This window comes from Gymnoscopelus microlampas, assembly GCF_963454915.1.
Source record: "Gymnoscopelus microlampas genome assembly, chromosome: 14".
Lineage (NCBI taxonomy): Eukaryota > Metazoa > Chordata > Actinopteri > Myctophiformes > Myctophidae > Gymnoscopelus > Gymnoscopelus microlampas.
The window spans coordinates 50,655,492-50,677,298 of NC_139951.1; the positions used below are offsets into that span (position 1 = coordinate 50,655,492).

General features: G+C 44.8%; 2 protein-coding genes across 2 annotated transcripts in view; one reads left to right on the top strand and one right to left on the bottom strand.

Moving 5' to 3' along the window:
• The window catches only part of syde1 (synapse defective Rho GTPase homolog 1), a 38,726-nt gene that overhangs the window by 8,015 nt on the left and 8,904 nt on the right, over positions 1-21,807 (top strand). Inside the window, exons 2-13 of the mRNA XM_084078048.1 lie at positions 4,225-4,523; positions 4,848-4,959; positions 5,348-5,553; positions 5,890-5,936; positions 6,351-6,592; positions 8,103-8,474; positions 10,103-10,322; positions 12,568-12,728; positions 13,748-13,897; positions 15,727-15,830; positions 18,091-18,222; positions 21,583-21,709. Of these exons, the coding sequence (XP_083934174.1) occupies positions 4,225-4,523; positions 4,848-4,959; positions 5,348-5,553; positions 5,890-5,936; positions 6,351-6,592; positions 8,103-8,474; positions 10,103-10,322; positions 12,568-12,728; positions 13,748-13,897; positions 15,727-15,830; positions 18,091-18,222; positions 21,583-21,709 (2,172 nt within the window). The remainder of the gene's footprint in view (positions 1-4,224; positions 4,524-4,847; positions 4,960-5,347; positions 5,554-5,889; positions 5,937-6,350; positions 6,593-8,102; positions 8,475-10,102; positions 10,323-12,567; positions 12,729-13,747; positions 13,898-15,726; positions 15,831-18,090; positions 18,223-21,582; positions 21,710-21,807) is intronic.
• On the bottom strand, positions 912-2,222 carry LOC311059590 (lysophosphatidic acid phosphatase type 6-like; the record flags this gene model as incomplete). Its single annotated transcript, XM_084077595.1, has 1 exon — positions 912-2,222. The coding sequence occupies one exon, from the start codon at positions 2,220-2,222 to the stop codon at positions 912-914; it is 1,311 nt and encodes a 436-aa protein (XP_083933721.1).

Genomic DNA, 21,807 nt, shown 5'->3' on the forward strand with positions numbered 1-21,807 from the left:
TATACAAAAATAATAATCATGGCAGCAGTTACACCCGGTTATAATCTTTCTTTCTCTGGACAACGAACAGTGTTACCCCTTGTGTTTACAAAGGGTCAGACGAGCGATCATAATGGATTTAAATGTTCTGTGAGCAGTTGAAAAGGTAAGGAAAACGTGCATCTTTGCAGAGAGCTGGTATGTTCAACATGCTGTTACAAGGCAAGGGGCGGTCACGCTTGGATAGTTTTCTCCCTGGACGACGCACACTGACAGCGTGTGTGTTTACAAAGGGTCAGACGAGCGATCATAAAGGATATACATGTTCTGTGACCAGTGTAAAAGGTAAAAAAAAAATCAGAAATCGCTGGCAGTGGGCAAACACTGACAGAAATCAATCAGCAGTGAATGAGTTAACACTGATGTTTTTACAGTGTAGATCAGAGTCATATTAACACTGATGTTTTTACAGTGTAGATCAGAGTCATATTAACACTGATGTTTTTACAGTGTAGATCAGAGTCATATTAACACTGATGTTTTTACAGTGTAGATCAGAGTCATATTAACACTGATGTTTTTACAGTGTAGATCAGAGTCATATTAACACTGATGTTTTTACAGTGTAGATCAGAGTCATATTAACAAAAAAAAGACGTCTCTCCAATGGAAGAGTGAACGTGAACACAGCTTCTGAACCGTTCTTTAGCTCCATCTCTGTCCTGTTGTGTGTGCTGTAGTGTTCAGCACTATTATAGTTCTGTACTGTTTGTTCAGCACTACTATAGTTCTGTACTGTTTGTTCAGCACTATTATAGTTCTGTACTGTTTGTTCAGCACTATTACAGTTCTGTCCTGTTGCACAGAGTAGGTAGTGTTCAGCACTTCTACAGTTCTGTCCTGTTGCACAGAGTAGGTAGTGTTCAGCACTTCTACAGTTCTGTCCTGTTGCACAGAGTGCTGTAGCGTTCAGCGCTCAGGGAGTAGGCCGACAGCGCCTCTTTAAACTCCCCTAGTGGACAGTAGACGCCGCTGCACCCCGGCAGCAGCTGGTCGCGGCCCAGGTAGGAGACCTTGACGAAGGCGTCGCCCGTCCCGCGGTGCCGGTGCAGCTCCAGGGCCAGGTCGGCGGCGTACGGCGGCCACCGCCCGTCGAAGATCCCCAGAGCCATCAGGCAGGGCATGAGGGTGGTGTCGTGCGCCGAGTACAAGACGAGCTTCCTGTGGGACCTGGACGCCAGCCTGTCCTCCATGTTGTCCAGCATGGTCCTGAGGAGCGGCCCCACGCACATCTGCAGCATCTCCCGGCTCCGCCCCTCCGGCCCCCGGTAGAGGTGGAGCATGGTGTCCACGGCGCGCCGCTCCACCGTGTCCCTCCTCGCCGCGTCCTCCAGCGCGGGCGGCAGCGGCAGGCCGTGCGTCTCTCTGGCCACGGCGTCGTCCCTGATCAGGACGAAGCTGAGGCGCCGCCGGTCGTCGTCGCGGCGATCGTCAGCGACGCCCAGCGCGTCCCGCACGCTCCGCAGGTCGGCCGCCATGTCCGGGAGGGCGTGGCCGCGGGCGACGTCCGCCCACCGCCGCTCGTCGGTGAGCCGCAGCAGCTGGCAGGCCTGGTGGTTGGGCAGGAGGATCTCGGACGCCGCGTCCGCCGTGGCGACGGGAACGACGACGCCGTCGTCGCGGCGGTCGAACAGGCCCGCCACCAGACAGCGGGCCGACTCCACCGTCCTCGCCATGTTGGTGGAGCGGACGTAGACCTCCGCGGGGCTGAAGGCGGCGCCGAGGAAGGAGGGGGTCTCCTCCACGTAGCGCCTCCTCATCCTCCTCCCCACCTCGTACACCTGCTGCATGCCCAGAGCCGTCAGCTGACCCGGGAAGGAGCCACCCGCCAGGAGGCGGCCGCGTTGGCGCTCCTCCAGAGGAGACGGGGGCCGGGGGCCTCCCTGCAGGTCCGTCACCACGTAGGGCACCAGGGTATGGGCCGGGGGCCGCAGGAGAGGCCCGGGCTTCCACTGGGCCTCCGGGACGCCGGGGATGGACCACAGCGGGGTTCTGGCCCCGTGACGGAACAGCACCTGGACCAGGCTGAGCTCGTAGGAGGAGGAGGAGTGATTTAAGGAGATCATCTCAGCTGGGTCTACTGGACTCTTCTGTTGTTGTTGTTGTGACCACAGTCCAGAACCGAACACCATGGACGCTGAGAGCAAACCCAGCAGACCCACCTTGGTCCAGAGATTCCTCATTATTGCTGGTGGCGTCTTAGTAGAGCTGTACTGTGTAAGTTAATACAATATAACGTATACAGGCTGTATGGTAGAGTATGTTAATACAATATAACTTATACAGGCTGTATGGTAGAGTATGTTAATACAATATAACTCATATAATCTGTATTAGACATTTATATCCAGTGTCCGGTTTGACACGGCCGGTTGAGGAACAGGTAAAGCACAGAGGGGTAGGTGGGAAAGAGTGTGTCCGTCCGTGTGTCCTCTCTCGATGTCTCTGCGAAGACGTTCTTCTCACGGCCTCCATCTGGACGTCAGTTTGGTCTTATATAGGACGCTCCGGGGCTTCGGTCTGACATCGCTCTGACATCACTCTGACATCACTCTGACATCACAGGGTTAGGGTTAGCAGCAGCAGAATGGCCCTCATTAGTAGGATCCTGCTGCTATGTCCTACCAACGTATCAGACAGCGCCGATCCTCAGCACGCACACACGCGTCATCCCAAAACCTATCGAGCACCGAAGTCTGACGTCATTTACACATCCTAGGTTTGTCTATCTGGTTGGCGGTTTTCCACCCCCGTTCTGCATCCCCATAGACATGTTTAATATCGCTTCAAATAAGAACTGTGTTCCAAAAATAAACTAATGATCCCGGAGGTTTAACTCTTATGGATATGAAGCATCAACTGACGGTGAGAAAACCATAATGTTACTTCCGCCGAATTAGTTTCATTTTTTTTCGCCAACAGACTGTATCAAATATAAGTGACTGACTATCATAAACGATACAGAACCTCCTCCCTGACAATATCGCAGAGACAGTTTGTTTGTATTTGGAACACAATTCTTATATGAGACGATTCTAAGATGACCCAATGTTAGTATGTCGCCACACTAGGGATGGCCAAATGGAGACATTTTATTAACCAGTTACCGTTAGGCCTTAACGATCAATTAATCGATAACCGTTAAGAAAAACGAATGTAATTTTTTTTTTAGGGCCAAACTCCATTTTATTTCAAAGGGCCAAGTCTACACAGTTTGTTTTGTGTCTCCAGCAGAGTTTCTAGTGTCTCTATCTCTCTCTGGAAGAGGTTGCACATGAACTCTGCAGCCACACTGAGGTGCTCCAACACAAACAATACCAATATAAAGACGAGGAGGAAGACTTTTTTTTAATAACGTTTTTTGGCCTTTTATAACGATTAATTGTAATCGTTAGTATTAATCGGTTGCCGATTTCTTAACGGTTATCGGTTGGCTATCCCTACGCCACACACACACACACACACACACACACACACACACACACACACACACACACACACACACACACACACACACACACTGTGTAGGGAAGGGGCAGAGATGCAGGAAGAAGGGAGGAGGAGTGAAGGAAGAGAGGAAAACAACAGAATGCTGGAGGAGAGAAACAGATGTGCAGGATGTAGAGAGAGAGAGAGAGACGAAGAGAGGGAGAGAGAGGTAGGGAGGTGAAGAAGTTATATTGTATGTGTGCTACTTAAAATAGATTTGAATAATTGCTGCTATGTGTCTTATAAAGTATGATATAGTGCTTCCATTGTGTGTCTATAACTATTTCTAACAACACATGAACATGTTGATGGTGAAACCCTTTGATTGTACATTTCTCTCTGTTTTTATGAGAGAGAGAGAGAGAGAGAGAGGAGAGAGAGGAGAGAGAGAGAGAGAGAGAGAGAGAGAGAGAGAGAGAGAGAGAGAGAGAGAGAGAGAGAGAGAGAGAGAGAGAGAGAGAGAGAGAGAGAGAGAGAGAGAGAGAGAGAGAGAGAGAGAGAGAGAGAGAGAGAGAGAGAGAGAGAGAGAGAGAGAGAGAGAGAGAGAGCGAGAGAATTGTCTCTCTCTCTCCCCAAATGTCTTAACACCAAATAAGGGCTTTTTTTAATCCAAGCATGAGAAATGACCATAACAGCTGTGTGTGTGTGTGTGTGTGTGTGTGTGTGTGTGTGTGTGTGTGTGTGTGTGTGTTACAGGGGGGAAGTCAGAAGCCGTCATCCACAATCCTTCATCATCATCATCATCATCATCCCCCTCATCTCCGGTGACGCCCCCCTCCGCCCCGGACTCGAACCCGTCCCCGCCCCGCCCCCACATCACGGTGGCTAAGAAGCAGCAGTGGGCCAAGCAGGCTTCCGTAGGCCGGGACCCCCGGCCGGCCGGGACCCCCCCCAGCTCGCCGGACGTCCCCTGCCCAGCCTACAGGCACCCCGACCGGGAGAGAGGCTCAGGAAACACCCAGGCTCTGTCAGGCCCGGCCTGGAGCCATGACCAGGTACACACTTCTGTTACACACACACATACACACACACACACACACACACACACACACACACACACACACACACACACACACACACACACACACACACACGTGTGTTTTATGTCCTACCAGGACCTGTAGTACTGATGGTTTTATGTCCTACCAGGACCTGTAGTACTGATGGTTTTATGTCCTACCAGGACCTGTAGTACTGATGGTTTTATGTCCTACCAGGACCTGTAGTACTGATGGTTTTATGTCCTACCAGGACCTGTAGTAATGCCCTACAGAGACTATATTTTCTCCAGGTCTGATGAGTTCTTTCTTCTTCTTCAGGCAGAGGAACCAGGTGAGAGGAAGCGTGTGGGTCTGAGTTTGGACAAACCTGCCGCCCCCTGTCTGCCCTCCAGTGCAACTGCAGCCCTGCACGACCCCAGCACACCCACAGGTAGTTGTTAGCAAACAGCCTGAGCCTGTGATCTGCTACAATCACTGTTTTTTATTGTTAATTGAAAGTATAAAAGTAAGTAGATCTCCTGTTTTGCCAGTTTTAAGATTATAAGATTATTAAGATTATTATTATTATTTTCACGATTTAAAAAAAATAGCAGATCTACAAGCTCGTAGCGCGGCACTCGGTGCCGCGGCTATGATCTTGTAGATCTGCTATTTTTGAATAGCCCAAAGTGTAAAATAATGCTTTTTTTAAGCTCAAATCTAAAAATGACACACAGATGCGTCTTCAGGTCTTAAAGGGTTAAAAACATTAGTAAACCATTTTAATCACAAATCATTTTGTATGTCAATTCGTCAACTGAAATGTTGATGACCAACAGTAGGGGGCGCTCCTCCCGACCACCTCCCCGCCAGCTCCACCACGGCCAAGCTGTCCGGCCAGGGAGCCTACCTGCAGAGCCTGGAGCGCAGCAGCCGGGCCTGGGTGCTGTCCTCAGGAAAGGCCCAGGCTTCTGACGAGGCCTCCGCGTCCTCCGGGGCCGTGGGAGCGGAGAGCGGCCGACCTCAGGGAGAACACAACATCTGGTACAATCCCATCCCCGAGGAGGACGACAGCGCCGCTAGAAGGTAACTAATAGATACAATCCCATCCCCTAGGAGGACGACAGCGCCGCTAGAAGGTAACTAATAGATACAATCCCATCCCTGAGGAGGACGACGGCGGCAGCGCCGCTAGAAGGTAACTAATAGATACAATCCCATCCCTTAGGAGGACGACAGCGCCGCTAGAAGGTAACTAATAGATACAATCCCATCCCCTAGTAGGACGACGACGGCAGCGCCGCTAGAAGGTAACTAATAGATACAATCCCATCCCTGAGGAGGACGACAGGGGCAGCGCCGCTAGAAGGTAACTAATGGATACAATCCCATCCCCGAGGAGGACGACAGCGGCAGCGCCGCTAGAAGGTAACTAATGGATACAATCCCATCCCCTAGGAGGACGACAGCGGCAGCGCCGCTAGAAGGTAACTATAGATACAATCCCATCCCCTAGGAGGATGACAGCGCCGCTAGAAGGTAACTAATAGATACAATCCCATCCCCTAGGAGGACGACAGCGGCAGCGCCGCTAGAAGGTAACTAATAGATACAATCCCATCCCCTAGGAGGACGACAGCGGCAGCGCCGCTAGAAGGTAACTAATGGATACAATCCCATCCCTGAGGAGGACGACGGCTGAAGCTTAAAAAAATACATTTTGCACAATAAGCACTTTTATGGAACTTTAAGTATATTGTGATGCTGATACTTTTGAATGAAGGATTTCTACTTATACCAGAGTATTTGTACTTTAACTAAAACACGTGAGTACTTCTTCAGGGAGGAGGACACCGTGTGGAAGAGGCGGGACCAGGAAGTAGGAGGAGCCACCAGGGAGGCGTCGGACTGTCCAATGAGAGCTCAGAGACGGGGGGGCGGCGGGGCCGGGCCGGGAGGAGGAGGGGCTACAGCGGCAGGGGCGGGGCAACACGATCGCCAAGGCAACGACAGTCCAAAGGGCGGAGCCAGTCCCAACATCAGGCACCGCCCCCCCGATGACCTCATCACCGCCGAACACACAGGTATGACATCACTGATGACATCACTACCACATCCAATCGTCAGTGTGATGTTAAAGGAGCACTTCACCCATTTACTTTTCTTTCTTTTTTCTTCCTTTCTGCCTTTATTGATAGTACAGAGTGGAGGTTAGACAGGAAACAGGGAGAGAGCTCATTATAATATAATATTATCTTCATATAATTGGTCCTCACTAATGCCAATTTTTCTTTATAAATAAATAAATGAAAAAAGACCATTACTATTAAAACTGGTCCGGCCAAATTGTGAAATTATATAAGAAAGAAGCCAAAATTGTCGAAAATAGCCTCGAGGCGAACTGTGAGTTCAAATGTGATTATTTTTTGGGGGGGGGGGGGGGGGGTGGGGTCATGGCCTCAAAAGGTTGAGAACCTTGTTATAGCTACAGTAACCTTCCAGGAATCAGCTTTCCACCTTGGCTGAAACATTAATATTAAAGGAGAATTCTGGATTGTGTTTTTCTTACCTTTTACATGATATTACTATATATTAGGATGAATGTTACAGTAGAACATTGTCATAACATTGTCCTTGCTCCAAAAACACGTGTTTTGATCACGATTTTATGTAAGTTTTTTTATTCATATCTGACTTTCCTAATGGAAAAAAAAAACTCTCCACATTGTTTTTGTCCCAAATGGGCCGCTGTAGTATTTACAAGCTGCTCACGGGCGAAATATCGGTTTGCAAGACTTCGGGAGGGGCTCGTCTCACACAAACAACGTGGAGAGTTTTTTTTTCATTTGGAAAGTCAGTCTAGCGCATGGACCGTCCGCTCTGGTTCTTAGCTGCGGTGGAATCAGGATGGAGTGTGTGTTGTCTGGGCGACTCAGACACGTACCTCCTGTTCGTTTACAAACGATTGGACATGCCCAGGGCTGCACATAACAGGTGTGCATGCGCACCCAAAATAAATAATGCGCACCACATCAGACGACGCGAGGCGCTTTTGCGCACCAACAGCTGGGACAGGAATTTCCAAGCTTTTATTTTTTAGCAAAACTAAAAAATCAAATCCTTGAGATCGAGGCTAGGAATTTACTTCCTGAAGCCACACTCACACAATCACTCTAAAGCACCCGTCGGCCCCATGTACAGCCATTAGGCGCAGGGGTAGAGGACGCATGCTGCACGTGATTGTGTGAGTGTTGCCTCGCATCGACACACAGACACTCGCAGCTCGCTGTACGCTGCCAGCTGTTAGAGGCACTCGTCACCGATGACGAACGCACCGAATGGTGCAAAATATGCTGTGAACGTCCCAATCTGGCGGATAAAAGAAAAGAAAAAGGATGAAAGCAGCGCAGCACAGGGCACAGACCTTGGGGGGTTGACCAAACATGCCATCATAATGAATATACATTTTCTGTGACCTGTTGAAAGAAAGAAAAAAGGACAATTGCTGGCAGTGGGCAAACACAGCCAGAAATACACCTGTCAGTGAATGAGTTAATATTAATATATTCATTCTGTGTTTGTTTTTCCTCTCAGAGCTCGTCCGGTCTGATTCTCCGCCTCCGGACTCTAGCCCCTCCTCCCAGAAGAAAGGGGGCGTGTCCGGCAGCGTGATTGACAGGCTGCGCTCCCCGGGCACGGTGCGGCGGCTCTCCCTGAAGATGAAGAAACTCCCCCCGGAGCTCCGGCGCAAGCTCAGCCTGCGCTCCGTGCGCTCGCATCGCCACGGCAACAAGGAGGAGGGGGGGCCGGCGGGCGGGGCAGAGGCCGGCAAGGACCAATCATTGGAGCCGCCGTCGTCGTCGTCGTCCAATCAGAACGTGATCAGCAGATATCACCTGGATAGCTCCGCCCCGCCGGTCAGACCGCTCCGGAAGTCCTCCAGGGGGCGCTCTGCTGGCAAAGGAGGTGGAATTATGTTTCTTTATATTATATTCATTCAAAGACGATTCATCACACGTTTACACGTACTGGTTTTATCTCTTTCTCATTTGATTTTCATATTTGAAAACACGTGTGTTTCTATATGAGTGGTGCTCAAACGTCTTCATGTCAAGGACCCCCAAAATTATGTGTATTTGGCCGCCGACCCCCATCTCTAAATATGTTGTTCACTTCCAGGGACCCCCCATAAGCAAAGATTTGAGTTACAAATGTTTGCTTTAAAACAATATCATATTCAAAGATTTGCACACATTTTCATAATTTTTCAAAAATAGCAGATCTACAAGCTCGCTATGAGCTTGTAGATCTGCTATTTTTGAATAGTCAAAGTGTAAAATAATGCTTTTTAGCTCAAATGAAAAAGCGACACCCAGGTCTTAATGGGTTAAGACAGTAGGTAGCTGATATATTACACTTTTACCTTAGCACTAGGTATACTCTTAGCTGCTTGTTTTAGAAGACAATGCACTTACAGTAATAGGGCATCGCAGTTCCCGCCCACTTCCTGGTACCACTGCAAAATACTCAATGCATTTTTCCCATTGACTTTTCCAAAAATATTTATATCAATTCATTTAAGCCTAGAATCAAGCTATCCAGGCTCCCAGTGAATCATGACCATTAAACGTTTGTTTCTGTGAAAAAACTTTTTTGAAAACGGCAAAACAAAGGGTATTTATTAAATATAGTATATCATATAATTAAATATAAAATTTTAAAAAATCACAGAAAAAAAACGTTTAATGGTCATGATTCACTGGGAGCCTGGATAGCTTGATTCTAGGCTTAAATTAATTGATATAAATATTTTTGGAAAAGTCAATGGGAAAAATGCATTGAGTATTTTGCAGTGGTACCAGGAAGTGGCCGCAATTGCGATGCCCTATACTTCTGGTGATAAGTAGTTTAGTTCCCTACCTATGTTGAATGCACTTACTGTAAGTCACTTTAGATAAAAGCGTCTGCTAAATGACTGTAATTTAATGTCATGTAATGTCATGTTTCATGGGTTCCACCCACATTATATTCATATATATATATATATATTAATATATAAATGACATTACATTAAATGATATTATATGAATTGTCAGAGAAGTGTTGTTAATCCCACAAATCCATGTTCATAACAAATGAGGCTCCATTTAAAAGAGAATAAACAGAGTATAAAAATTATTGGCAAGAAACATTGTTAAAATATAGAAATAATCAAACCAAACACTCATTTATGAACTAGATATTATGATTTAATAACAAATGTATAATTTCTATTGGTCCATATCATAATGTAACACATAGATCATTTCTATTGGTCCATATTATAATGTAACAAATAGATCATTTCTATTGGTCCATATTATAATGTAACAAATAGATCATTTCTATTGGTCCATATCATAATGTAACAACTAGATCATTTCTATTGGTCCATATCATAATGTAACAAATAGATCATTTCTATTGGTCCATATCATAATGTAACAAATAGATCATTTCTATTGGTCCATATCATAATGTAACAAATAGATCATTTCTATTGGTCCATATCATAATGTAACAAATAGATCATTTCTATTGGTCCGGTACTTCAGGTTACCTTAGCGATGGCGACTCCCCCGAGCTGTTGCCACGACAACAGCCCCCTCCCTCCTCCCTGCCGGGCGGGGGCGGCGCTGGGGGGGCGGAGCCGCCGGGCTGTGATGTCACTTCCTTCCGTCTGTACGTGGGCTCGGACCAGCCCCGCTGCGCCAAGAGGGTCACTGGACTGTTAACCGTTCATCTGCTGGGCCTGGAGGACATGAGCAAGACCAGGTACCAACACACTGACCCTCATTTATTAACACACTGACCCTCATTTATTAACCCACTGACCCTCATTTATTAACACACTGACCCTCATTTATTAACACACTGACCCTCATTTATTAACACACTGACCCTCATTTATTAACACACTGACCCTCATTTATTAACTCACTGACCCTCATTTATTAACCCACTGACCCTCATTTATTAACACACTGACCCTCATTTATTAACCCATTAAGACCTGAGGCGATTCTTTAAAAAAATCTAAATCCTAACAGTTTTTTGAAAAAAAGCTCAAATATTTTTTTTCAATATTTTTCTAAAATAGCAGATATACAAGCTCATAGCGCGGCACTCGGTTCCGCGCTATGAGCTTGTATATCTGCTATTTTTGAATAGCCAATGAAATCTAAAGTGACACAGATACGTTCCAGGTATCAATGGGTTAACACACTGACCCTCATTTATTAAGACCAGGTACTAACACACCGGAGCATGTGAGCGGAGTGTAGCGGGGGGGGGAAATGCCGCTCGTGGCTCCAGGGGGCTGTTGTCACGCTCGCTATTCGCTCATGTTGATTCCCCCCCCCCCGCTCAGCTCCCCGCCGCTCACGTTGATTTGCACACCTCTCTCAAGAGAAAAAATTGTCGAAATTTGAATTGAATTTGAAATCCTGATCGTGGACGTGCGCTGTGCGTCACTTCTGGATGTCTGTGGAGTCCGTACGTCCGGGCATGCTCAAACATGGCGGTGGGCAGAGCCCCCGCCGGAGCGGCTTGGAGCGGCAGGCGGTCCTCGCTCCGAGTAGCGCTCCAATCTTTTTATAAACCCGCCCCCCCGCTGCGTAAAAACAATGGTCTCGCTCCGCTCACATGCTCTGCAACACACTGACCCTCATTTATCAATGGAGTGTAAAAAAACAGCATTTTTTCTTTTGCCTATAGTTGACCTTATGCCAACGTCCAAGTGACATTTATGAAGCGATCCTATACAGCTGATCCTAGCGTACATTTGGTCAGAGCGCTGATGAATGTGACGGCTCAAAACAAGCGTCATTTAAATAACACCTTAAGTATTCTCCAAACGCCCCAAATTTACGACATGAAGAACCAGAATACGACCAAACGAAGCATGGAAAGACAATAAAAAAAGACTTTCCCCCGCTCTCCTCGCTGCCTGTCAAGTTACACACACACACACACACACACACACACACACACACACACACACACACACACACACACACACACACACACACACACACACACACACACACACACACACACACACACACACACACGTCTTTCATGTATTCCGTAACGGTACAGTCTTTGTCAAGTAGGCTAGTAGCCTTCATGAATGACAGATGATGACACCACTCACATCACTATGAATGGAATATGTTTGTATATTAGTTTATTTAACCCGTACCGAGCAGTGCGCGTTCGAGTTACACTAAAATAAAACAGTCATGTAGGATGTATTCCCCATGAGACTCGGGCGGGCTGCGCACGTTCATGAGAGAGAACCTGGAGAGCCACTCATAATCTGAACGTTTATGGAGTGACTGATGAATGAATGCATGAACATTAGTGGATGAAGGGTGGTGTTGGTTGGGAGGGTTAAATATCCGATCTCCCAGTGGTCCCGACTCCCGAAAATGCTCTCGCACAAGCGCTCGTATATTTTGAAAATAGCGATGCGACGCGTTGTGAGCTTGTAGATCTGCTATTTTCAAACAGCCAATGCAGCCAGATCTGCAATCTTATCTGAATGACTGTTAAAGCAGTTTGTTTAAATGAGTTTGTAAAATGTTTTCACAGGGATTATTTATTAGTGTGATAGATATACATGTTGGAGTGGATACATGTGTCCAGATGATAAATGAGGGCCTGTCTGTCTGTCTGTCTGTCTGTCTGTCTGCCTGCCTGCCTGCCTGCCTGCCTGCCTGCCTGTCTGTCTGTCTGTCTGTCTGTCTGTCTGTCTGTCTGTCTGTCTGTCTGTCTGTCTGTCTGTCTGTCTGCCTGCCTTCTGTCTGTCTGTCTGTCTGTCTGTCTGTCTGTCTGTCTGTCTGTCTGTCTGTCTGTCTGTCTGTCTGCCTGCCTTCTGTCTGTCTGTCTGTCTGTCTGTCTGTCTGTCTGCCTGCCTTCTGTCTGTCTGTCTGTCTGTCTGTCTGTCTGTCTGTCTGTCTGTCTGTCTGTCTGTCTGTCTGTCTGTCTGTCTGACTGTCTGTCTGTGTGTCATCAGGTCAGACAGACAGGTGTTCCTGGCCATCCAGATAGACGGTGTAACCCGAGCTAGGACCGCCCTCCTGCCACTCGGCGGCTCCGCCCTCTCACTAAACCACACCTTCCACCTGGAGCTGGAGAGAGCGAGACAGTTACGACTCATAGTGCTGACCCCTAGTGGTAAGAATAATAATAATAATAAAATACAGTTACGACTCATAGTGCTGACCCCTAGTGGTAAGAATAATACTAATACTAATAATAAAAGACAGTTACGACTCATAGTGCTGACCCCTAGTGGTAAGAATAATAATAATAATAATAATAATAATAAAAGACAGTTACGACTCATAGTGCTGACCCCTAGTGGTAAGAATAATACTAATAATAAAATACAGTTACGACTCATAGTGCTGACCCCTAGTGGTAAGAATAATAATAATAATAATAATAATAAAAGACAGTTACGACTCATAGTGCTGACCCCTAGTGGTAAGAATAATAATAATAATAAAAGACAGTTACGACTCATAGTGCTGACCCCTAGTGGTAAGAATAATAATGATAATAATAATAAAAGACAGTTACGACTCATAGTGCTGACCCCTAGTGGTAAGAATAATAATGATAATAATAATAAAAGACAGTTACGACTCATAGTGCTGACCCCTAGTGGTAAGAATAATAATAATAATAAAAGACAGTTACGACTCATAGTGCTGACCCCTAGTGATAAGAATAATAATGATAATAATAATAAAAGACAGTTACGACTCATAGTGCTGACCCCTAGTGATAAGAATAATAATGATAATAATAATAAAAGACAGTTACGACTCATAGTGCTGACCCCTAGTGGTAAGAATAATACTAATACTAATAATAAAAGACAGTTACGACTCATAGTGCTGACCCCTAGTGGTAAGAATAATAATAATAATAATAATAAAAGACAGTTACGACTCATAGTGCTGACCCCTAGTGGTAAGAATAATACTAATACTAATAATAAAAGACAGTTACGACTCATAGTGCTGACCCCTAGTGGTAAGAATAATAATGATAATAATAATAAAATACAGTTACGTCTGATAGTACTGACAACAGGTAATGATAAAAATACAAAATAATTATAAATAATAATAAAAATAATGATAATTTTAATAATAATAAATAATGTCTGTCTGTCTGTCTTACAGTCTGCCCACAGGGATTGGGTGGGGTTACAGCCCCGGGGACCAATCAGAGCCATACTTCCTCATCGGGTAGCACCACCCCCTCGAGCAGTGGACCAACCAGAAACAGAGTTTGTGGCTTGGGCGGAGTCTCCATCCCTCCTCTGTTTAAAGGTGCAGTTCACCTTTTAAGTGTGTTTCCTGTTCAAATCATAAAAGCATAAACTGTAGCATCCAACATTAACCCATTAACACTCTACCCGCCCGGCATGAGCCTACGGGCCGATAAATCCAACTGTAAAGCGCCGATCCCGTAGCCTACGGGCCGTGGTGCTTTTTCCTTTTTTTTCAAAAAAACCCCAACTTTTTTCAATTTTCTACACAGACCATTTCATTGTAACACCACCGGAAAGCCCTTATTAGGGATTCCGGTTTTGCCGATGCCGTCAGCCTTCGTTATAATGACGAAAGTGAAACTTAATTTTCTCCTTGTTGTTTTCTTCTCCTCGTCGATCACTGTTTAACATAAACCGTTCTAACTACAACATGGAGGCACCGTTTGACACGCGTTCTTCACTGGTAGAAGCAGGCAGATGTCCGCGATGTTTACAAACAGTGCAATTTTAAGGATTTTAACAAGGTCTATGTCGACCTGAAAAAAACAAAAAACAACAATAAAACGTTGGCGCTGGTGAGTACATTATGAGATTAATCTCTGGCGGTCAATGTGTTAAGACCAGGAACGTGTCTGTGTCACTTTTAGATTTGAACTAAAAAAGCATTATTTTATACTTAACACATTACCCGCCAAGATATTAAACATGTTTTTTTATCCAGTTGCCAGTGTAACCTTAAATCGACGATCTTTGAAACGCTGTGGAAGGCACTTACATTGTGTCCCTGAGTCAGTCCCTGAGTCCGTAGGCGGAGGGATACATACATATCATTGTGGGGGTCCTTGACAATATGAGAACCTCTGATATTACAGCAACATACGTTTGTTTTAGGATTTAGAAGACATTTGTAGAATGGGCTTCAGGTCTTAAATGGTTAATGAGACTGAACAGGCTCGCTGTCAGAGATGCTGAGTGGACTTCATGTCTGAAACACTATTATTATAGCAGTGTTCTATCAATCTGGGAACCCATCGCCAAATAAAAAGTCAAAACAGCGCCCTCTGCTGTTTTTAGCGGCGCGATCCTGCTCTTTGTCCGTGTTCACCGTCAACGTTCTGATTGGTCAGACCCGTCAACGTTCTGATTGGTCAGACCCGTCAACGTTCTGATTGGTCAGACCCGTCAACAAAGTGATTGGTCAAGCTTCACGTGACACATGGCTATAAACACATTATAAACACATATCGATGACAAAATGTATCAAGGCGCCGCTACCTTGGCTACGTGTGATTTTTTACTTCTTCACTTGGCTCTGGGCGGAGCTGAACGGACGACCCGTGCTCAGGGAAACCGGGGTTTTGGTCTGCCTTCAGCCTTTCACTTCCGGTGGTGCGACTATGTTTTCATTCATTCCCACTAACAATATTTCTACACAGAACACTAACACCACTTCTCACAGAGAACATGGATGGTTTTGGTTATTTGCCCACTTGTTTCTATGATGAAAGAGCAAGTTAAAATGTTACTGACTTTCCGTGGTTTTGTCTGCTCTGAGGACACTATTGTTACATGAGTTTTGGTTTGTTTCCAGTGGGGAAGGAACGGCACACACGTAAATCCCGCCCACTACATTTGATTGGGTAAAGTGTGGCCTGCTTCCTGATCTGATGGCACGCCCACTTGTAGCCAATGCGCACGGGTTGTCAAAACGGCTATAAACTGTTTAACTTCAAGACCTCCATGACTCTGACAGTTACAGACCTGTAAGGGTCCGTTTGGTTCAATTTATACCAAGAAGAGATGTTAATTTGTCTGTCTGTCTGTCTGTCTGTCTGTCTGTCTGTCTGTCTGTCTGTCTGTCTGTCTGTCTGTCTGTCTGTCTCTCAGCGTGTCGTAGTCAGCAGCTTTGTGTGAAGTTGGAGCCCAGAGGTTTGCTGTACATCAAACTGTCACTCCAGGAGCAATGGGACACGCCCACTATACTGCCTCAGGTATAAATACTACTAATAGACACGCCCACTATACTGCCTTACCAGGGGGAGGGGATTCAAATTTCCCTAAACCAATCACAAGAGATCCGCGGATCCACCTACATCTGACGTCGTGACTGCAGTCTCATTTATCTCCAAAAGCCCTTGAATATGATGGAATATGATTAGGATTACTGTGATTATGATAAGCTCAAGCCTGGTTCCAGACCATAGACCCCGCCCACTCTCTGAGTGGACTGCTCCTCTTGGTCTGGTGTCATAATGTGAGCCTATGGCTGAATTCCATTCCCCAAAGCTCGGTCACTCGCTCACTCTCCTCGCTTCCTCCACTCGTGCCTAAGCCCCGCCCCTGCGAGGAGCCGAGGATTATTTGCGAGGACGGAGTGGTCGAGCGGTTTCCCTCAAAGGATCAGAATGCACTCAGCGTCATTTCAAAGCGACGGCAAATTCCGTGATCACTTCTGACGTCTCAAACATTTTATACAGTATTGGCCCAACATTGGAAGTGGCCACCGCAAGTTTGCAGACCGCCTTCAGTAGGTTTCAACAGGCTCTAATTGACCTCAAGCTTGTCTTAAACTCCAATAAAACAAAATGCATGTTTTTTACTAGGTCTCCAGATTTAAATCCCTTTACCGGTATTTGTACTCTGAAAGGTGAACTAATTGAGCTGGTCACTTCTTATAAGTACCTGGGCATCTGGCTAGATGCCAAGCTCTCATTTAAGGTTCATATCGAGAACCTAATCAAAAAACTAAGAGGACAAATAGGTTTCCTCTATAGAAACAGGTCCTGTTTTTCCTTTTCCAGCAGAAAGACTTTTAATTCAATCTGTAATAATGTCTGTTTTTGACTATGGGGACATATTGTATATGCATGCTTCAATCTCCACACTGAAGCCTCTTGATGCAGTCTACCACAGTGCCCTGCGTTTTATTACTGGCGATGATTATCTCACCCATCACTGTATTTTATTATATGATAAAGGGGGTTGGCCATCTCTCACTGTGCGTAGAGAGCAACATTGTATTTTATGTATTTATAAGGCCTTGTGTGTTAAGCTTCCTTTGTACCTATCCTCACTTCTGGAACCTAAGGTTACAGGTCTATTCAACACATTCACAAACCCACATTAGATATACCAGTCCACTTAAGAGCAGTGAACAAGGAAAGACTGCTTTCATGTATTATGCTCCACACAAATGGAACAAACTTCAGGACTCTCTGAAACTGGAGCGATTGGTCTCAATTGAGACATTTAGGGTGCTTCTCGATGACACACTACACAGTGATTGCACCTGCTTCATGTAACTCTATGTTTACTTGCATCTGTGACACTGTAATATGATTCAAATGTTTGTTGTTGTTTTTCATTGTATATGTATACTTTATATGCTGTCATCAGGGCGTCCTTGAAAAAGAGAGCTTGCTCTCAATGGGCTTCCCTGAATAAATAAAGGAAAAAGAAAAAAGAAACAGCTGGACCAGAGCCGTGGATGAAAATATACATGAATAGAATAATATGCAGGTATAGAATAATACAGAATATAAGAATAGACAATTCATCAATGTGGCTGAATGGCCACATCGTTATCTTTATAGTTAACATTGTTGTGCAAAGACATTTATTACTGAAATAGTGAACGAAGCTCCAGGATGAGCAAACTTACATTTATGAATTAAATCCTGACCCGTCTCTCTTTTTGCTCCTACAGTCCCCAGAACCAGGGCAGCCGGTGTTTTCGGCATGGTTTCGGGTTTCAAGCATTGTTTGTGTCCCACATGTGGAGGAGAACCATGTATACGTCACGGGAGAAGGGAAAAAAAAACAAAAAAAAAACGTGTACTTGTGATTGGTTTAGGGCAAGTTGAATCCCCTCCCCCTGGTAATCGCGGACACTGCAGCCAATGTCAGACTGAAGCTCAGTCTGATAATCAGGCTAATAACAGACCATACCTGTAACTTTCACTCGCCCCCATTTAAAAAAAAAAAGATCGTATTAATAGAAAATGTATAAATTGTTCCAGGGGCCACAAGAAAGGTCCCCACGGTTGAATATCCATGCCAGCCATATATAGTCATATCTTGGTCAATCGCCTGCATCAATCGATGGGGTTTAGCATAACACATTTATATTTGATGGTTGTCTGTCTGTCTGTCTGTCTGTCTGTCTGTCTGTCTGTCTGTCTGTCTGTCTGTGTGCCTGCCTGTCTGTCTGTCTGTCTGTCTGTCTGTCTGTCTGTCTGTCTGTGTGTGCAGTCCAGCAGTGAGGCCTCTCCCAGTGTGTTTGGAGTGGAGTTGCACCGCCTGGTGGAGAGAGAAGGAACTGCGTCCACTGTCCCCATCCTGATCCAGAAGACAGTGGCAGAGATAGAGAAGAGAGGACTGAAGGTCTGTCTGTCTGTCTGTCTGTCTGTCTGTCTGTCTGTCTGTCTGTCTGTCTGTCTGTCTGTCTGTCTGTCTGTCTGTCTGTCTGCATAATTGTATAAAACTGTATACAAATAATTTCCCCCCAAAATTTTATTTGAAAATAGCAGATCTACAAGCTCACAACGTGTCGCATCGCGACGCGTTGTGAGCTTGTAGATCGGCTGTTTTCAAATAGCTGATGTATATGTTTGAACTGCTCATGTGTTCCATAGTGGCTTCTTTTGGGCTTGTTTTCCTCGACCTGGTTGCTTGTTTCTCTCACACAATATGGCAACACATCTCACATTCAGTGATTTGTGAAACATAGTGCCGTGCTATGAGCTTGTAGATCTACTATTGTTTGAAAAATCCCTCAAATTGAACCATGTAAATAAAACATAAACACAAAAAAACTGAACATTTGTACAATCCCACAGAAGCAAAGATTTGAGTTACAAATGTTCGCTTTGAAAAATATATATATATTCAAAGATTTGCACAATTTTTCACGATTAAAATAAATAGCAGATCTACAAGCTCATAACGCGGCACTCGGTGACGAGCTATGAGCTTGTAGATCTGCTATGTTTTCAATAGCCAAAGTATAGAATAATATAATGATATAATAATAATAATCTTTATTTGTATAGTGCCTTTTAAAAACAAGTTTACAAAGTGCTTCACAACACAACCCACAACAGACACAACAGTGTGCGGAAAACAACACAAAACACAGAAAAACAAGACACAGACAGTTCATTTAAAAACAAACACAAACAGCAAGAAAGCAGAAAACAACAATAGAGGCCATACAATGGAGTCCTCACATGGGTCAAGAGCTCTAGTTAAAAGACAGTCTAAAACAGTCTTTAGACGAGGTTTAAAAATGTCCAGTGAGGTATAACGTGTCCAAATACCAGAGGAAGATTATTCCATAAAAGTGGAGCCCTAACAGCAAATGCTCTATAGATACAGTATCTCTGCTGTCCGGCCGGAACCAGCTAACTCCAAAATGGTAATTGTTCAGGAAATGAAAAACAAAATATACATTTTTCAGAAAATGAAGAAAACCTTATATTTTTAAAACAAAGCAATACTGCCTCATCAAACTTGGTATTGTGACTTTATATATTATCAGATACTTGCATGTGTCATTATATTATCACCACTTTACCCAAATCCAGCTCAAGTGGAGTTAGGAGGTTTTGTCCATCATTGAGTGGAGTTAGGAGGTTTTGTCCATCATTGAGTGGAGTTAGGAGGTTTTGTCCATCATTGAGTGGAGTTAGGAGGTTTTGTCCATCATTGATAAGAACAGCTGACAATGAATCTCAAAGCTCACAACACATCACAACGCATTGTGAGCTTGAAGATCAGCTATTTATGGTGTGCGCCATCCTCATATACTATAGATCAAGCTGAATGCTGTACTTAAACAACTTTTATTTTAACATGCATTGGAAACATCCATGGATCTAACTGTTACCACTGTTGTTCTTCTACAGTTGAGTACAACAAACAATTCTGCCTCAATACTCAATACTAAATGTATTTAACAAAAGCAATCATGGCACACCAACAATAAATAAATGGCATATCAATAAAAAATACATTCATGAATAATAGAATCTGTAGCCTATCAAATCTGTAGCCTACTGCACTAACAATAACAACCACAGTTGCATTTACCTATCCATCAACATTTTATTATTACACTGTTGTGTGTTGTGTGTTGCCTAAACCTTCCAGTCACTGGGTTGGTGAAAACACCCCGCAAAACGGTGACCAGAGCCGAGAGCAAATGACTGTTCACTTAAAGTCTCTGCTAAAGGTGGAGGGTAAAGCATGAATGCAGTCTGACATGAGTGATATTCAGTCACATCCTGCATATTGGTTTAACGCTGAAATTACACAGTGAAAACTGTCCAAATTTATATCTGATAATTGGTCCAAAAAAAAAGTCTGAATTACGTTTTTTAAAATCTGTAGTATTCATATTTGACAATTGGCAAAAACCCTGTATATATAGTATGCAGCAGTGGAGAGCATTAGAGGAGGGGGGAGTTGTTTGTTTTTGACGGACAGTTTGAGGATCCAATGGAGTTGGGAGTTTTCGTCAGAGGCGCTTTTTAATACTTTTCATAGGTTATTATAAAAAAAAAACTTTACACAGATGTAAAGGGGGTTCAATAGCATTGATTTATGAAAAAAAAAAAAATGAAAATGGAGTTAGCTGGTCCCGGCTGGACACCGACGATATACTCTATCCCCTTCTGTAACCATATTAGATGTTTTTACAACAAGCAACAGCTGGTCTGATGATCTAAAGTCGCAGGAAGGGATGTAAGGAGACAAAAGGTCTGAGATATAGGCGGGTGCAAGGCTGTTTCGTGATTTAAAAACAAACAATAATATTTTAAAATCAATTCTTAAAACCACAGGTAGCCACAGTGTAGTGAGGCCAGAACAGGTGATATGCTCACATGTTCTGGTTCTAGTAAGAACCCTAGCTGCAGTATTTTGGACCAGTTGAAGGTGGTTGATGGTTTTTAGAGGGAGACCGGAAAAAAGAGGGTTACAATAGTCCTGGTGATTTGTGACGAAGGCAATAATGGTTAAAGTGGTTGAAATATGAAATGACATATGCTTTTAAGGGTTAATCCATGCACATCCACTCACTAGAATCCTGGTTGCCGGGCAGACGTCAGAATCCTAAAACACTGGATCATGTGCTCCAACGTTTTAAACCTATTGGTTTCCATCATTGAAGAGAATCGATTGTTGCTCCTAAATGTGAAGTGATTTAGTTTAGTATCACAATCTGATAAACATCTGTCTGTCTGTCTGTCTGTCTGTCTGTCTCTCTTTATCACTGTCTGTCTGTCTGTCTGTCTGTCTGTCTGTCTGTCTGTCTGCCTGCCTGCCTGCCTGCCTGTCTGTCTGTCTGTCTGTCTGTCTGTCTGTCTGTCTGTCTGTCTGTCTGTCTGTCTGTCTGTCTGTCTCTCTCTCTTTATCACTGTCTGTCTGTCTGTCTGTCTGTCTGTCTGTCTGTCTGTCTGCCTGCCTGCCTGCCTGTCTGTCTGTCTGTCTGTCTGTCTGTCTGTCTGTCTGTCTGTCTGTCTGCCTGCCTGCCTGCCTGCCTGCCTGTCTGTCTGTCTGTCTGTCTGTCTGTCTGCCTGCCTCCCTGTCTGTCTGTCTGTCTGTCTGTCTGCCTGCCTGCGTGCCTGCCTGCCTGCCTGCCTGCCTGCCTGCCTGTCTGTCTGTCTGTCTGTCTGTCTGTCTGTCTGTCTGTCTGTCTGTCTGTCTGTCTGTCTGTCTGTCTGTCTGCCTGTCTGTCTGCAGGTGGTGGGTCTGTATCGTCTGTGTGGTTCGGCTGCAGTAAAGAAGGAGCTCAGGGATTGGTTCGAGAGGAACAGCGCCGCCGTCAGTCTGAACGAGGAACTGTACCCTGACATCAACGTGGTCACAGGTTAAAGGAACACACCATTTTCAATCTTCATATAATTGGTCCTCACTAATGCTCATTATAATATAATATTATATCTTATCTTAATTGGTAACTCTGAA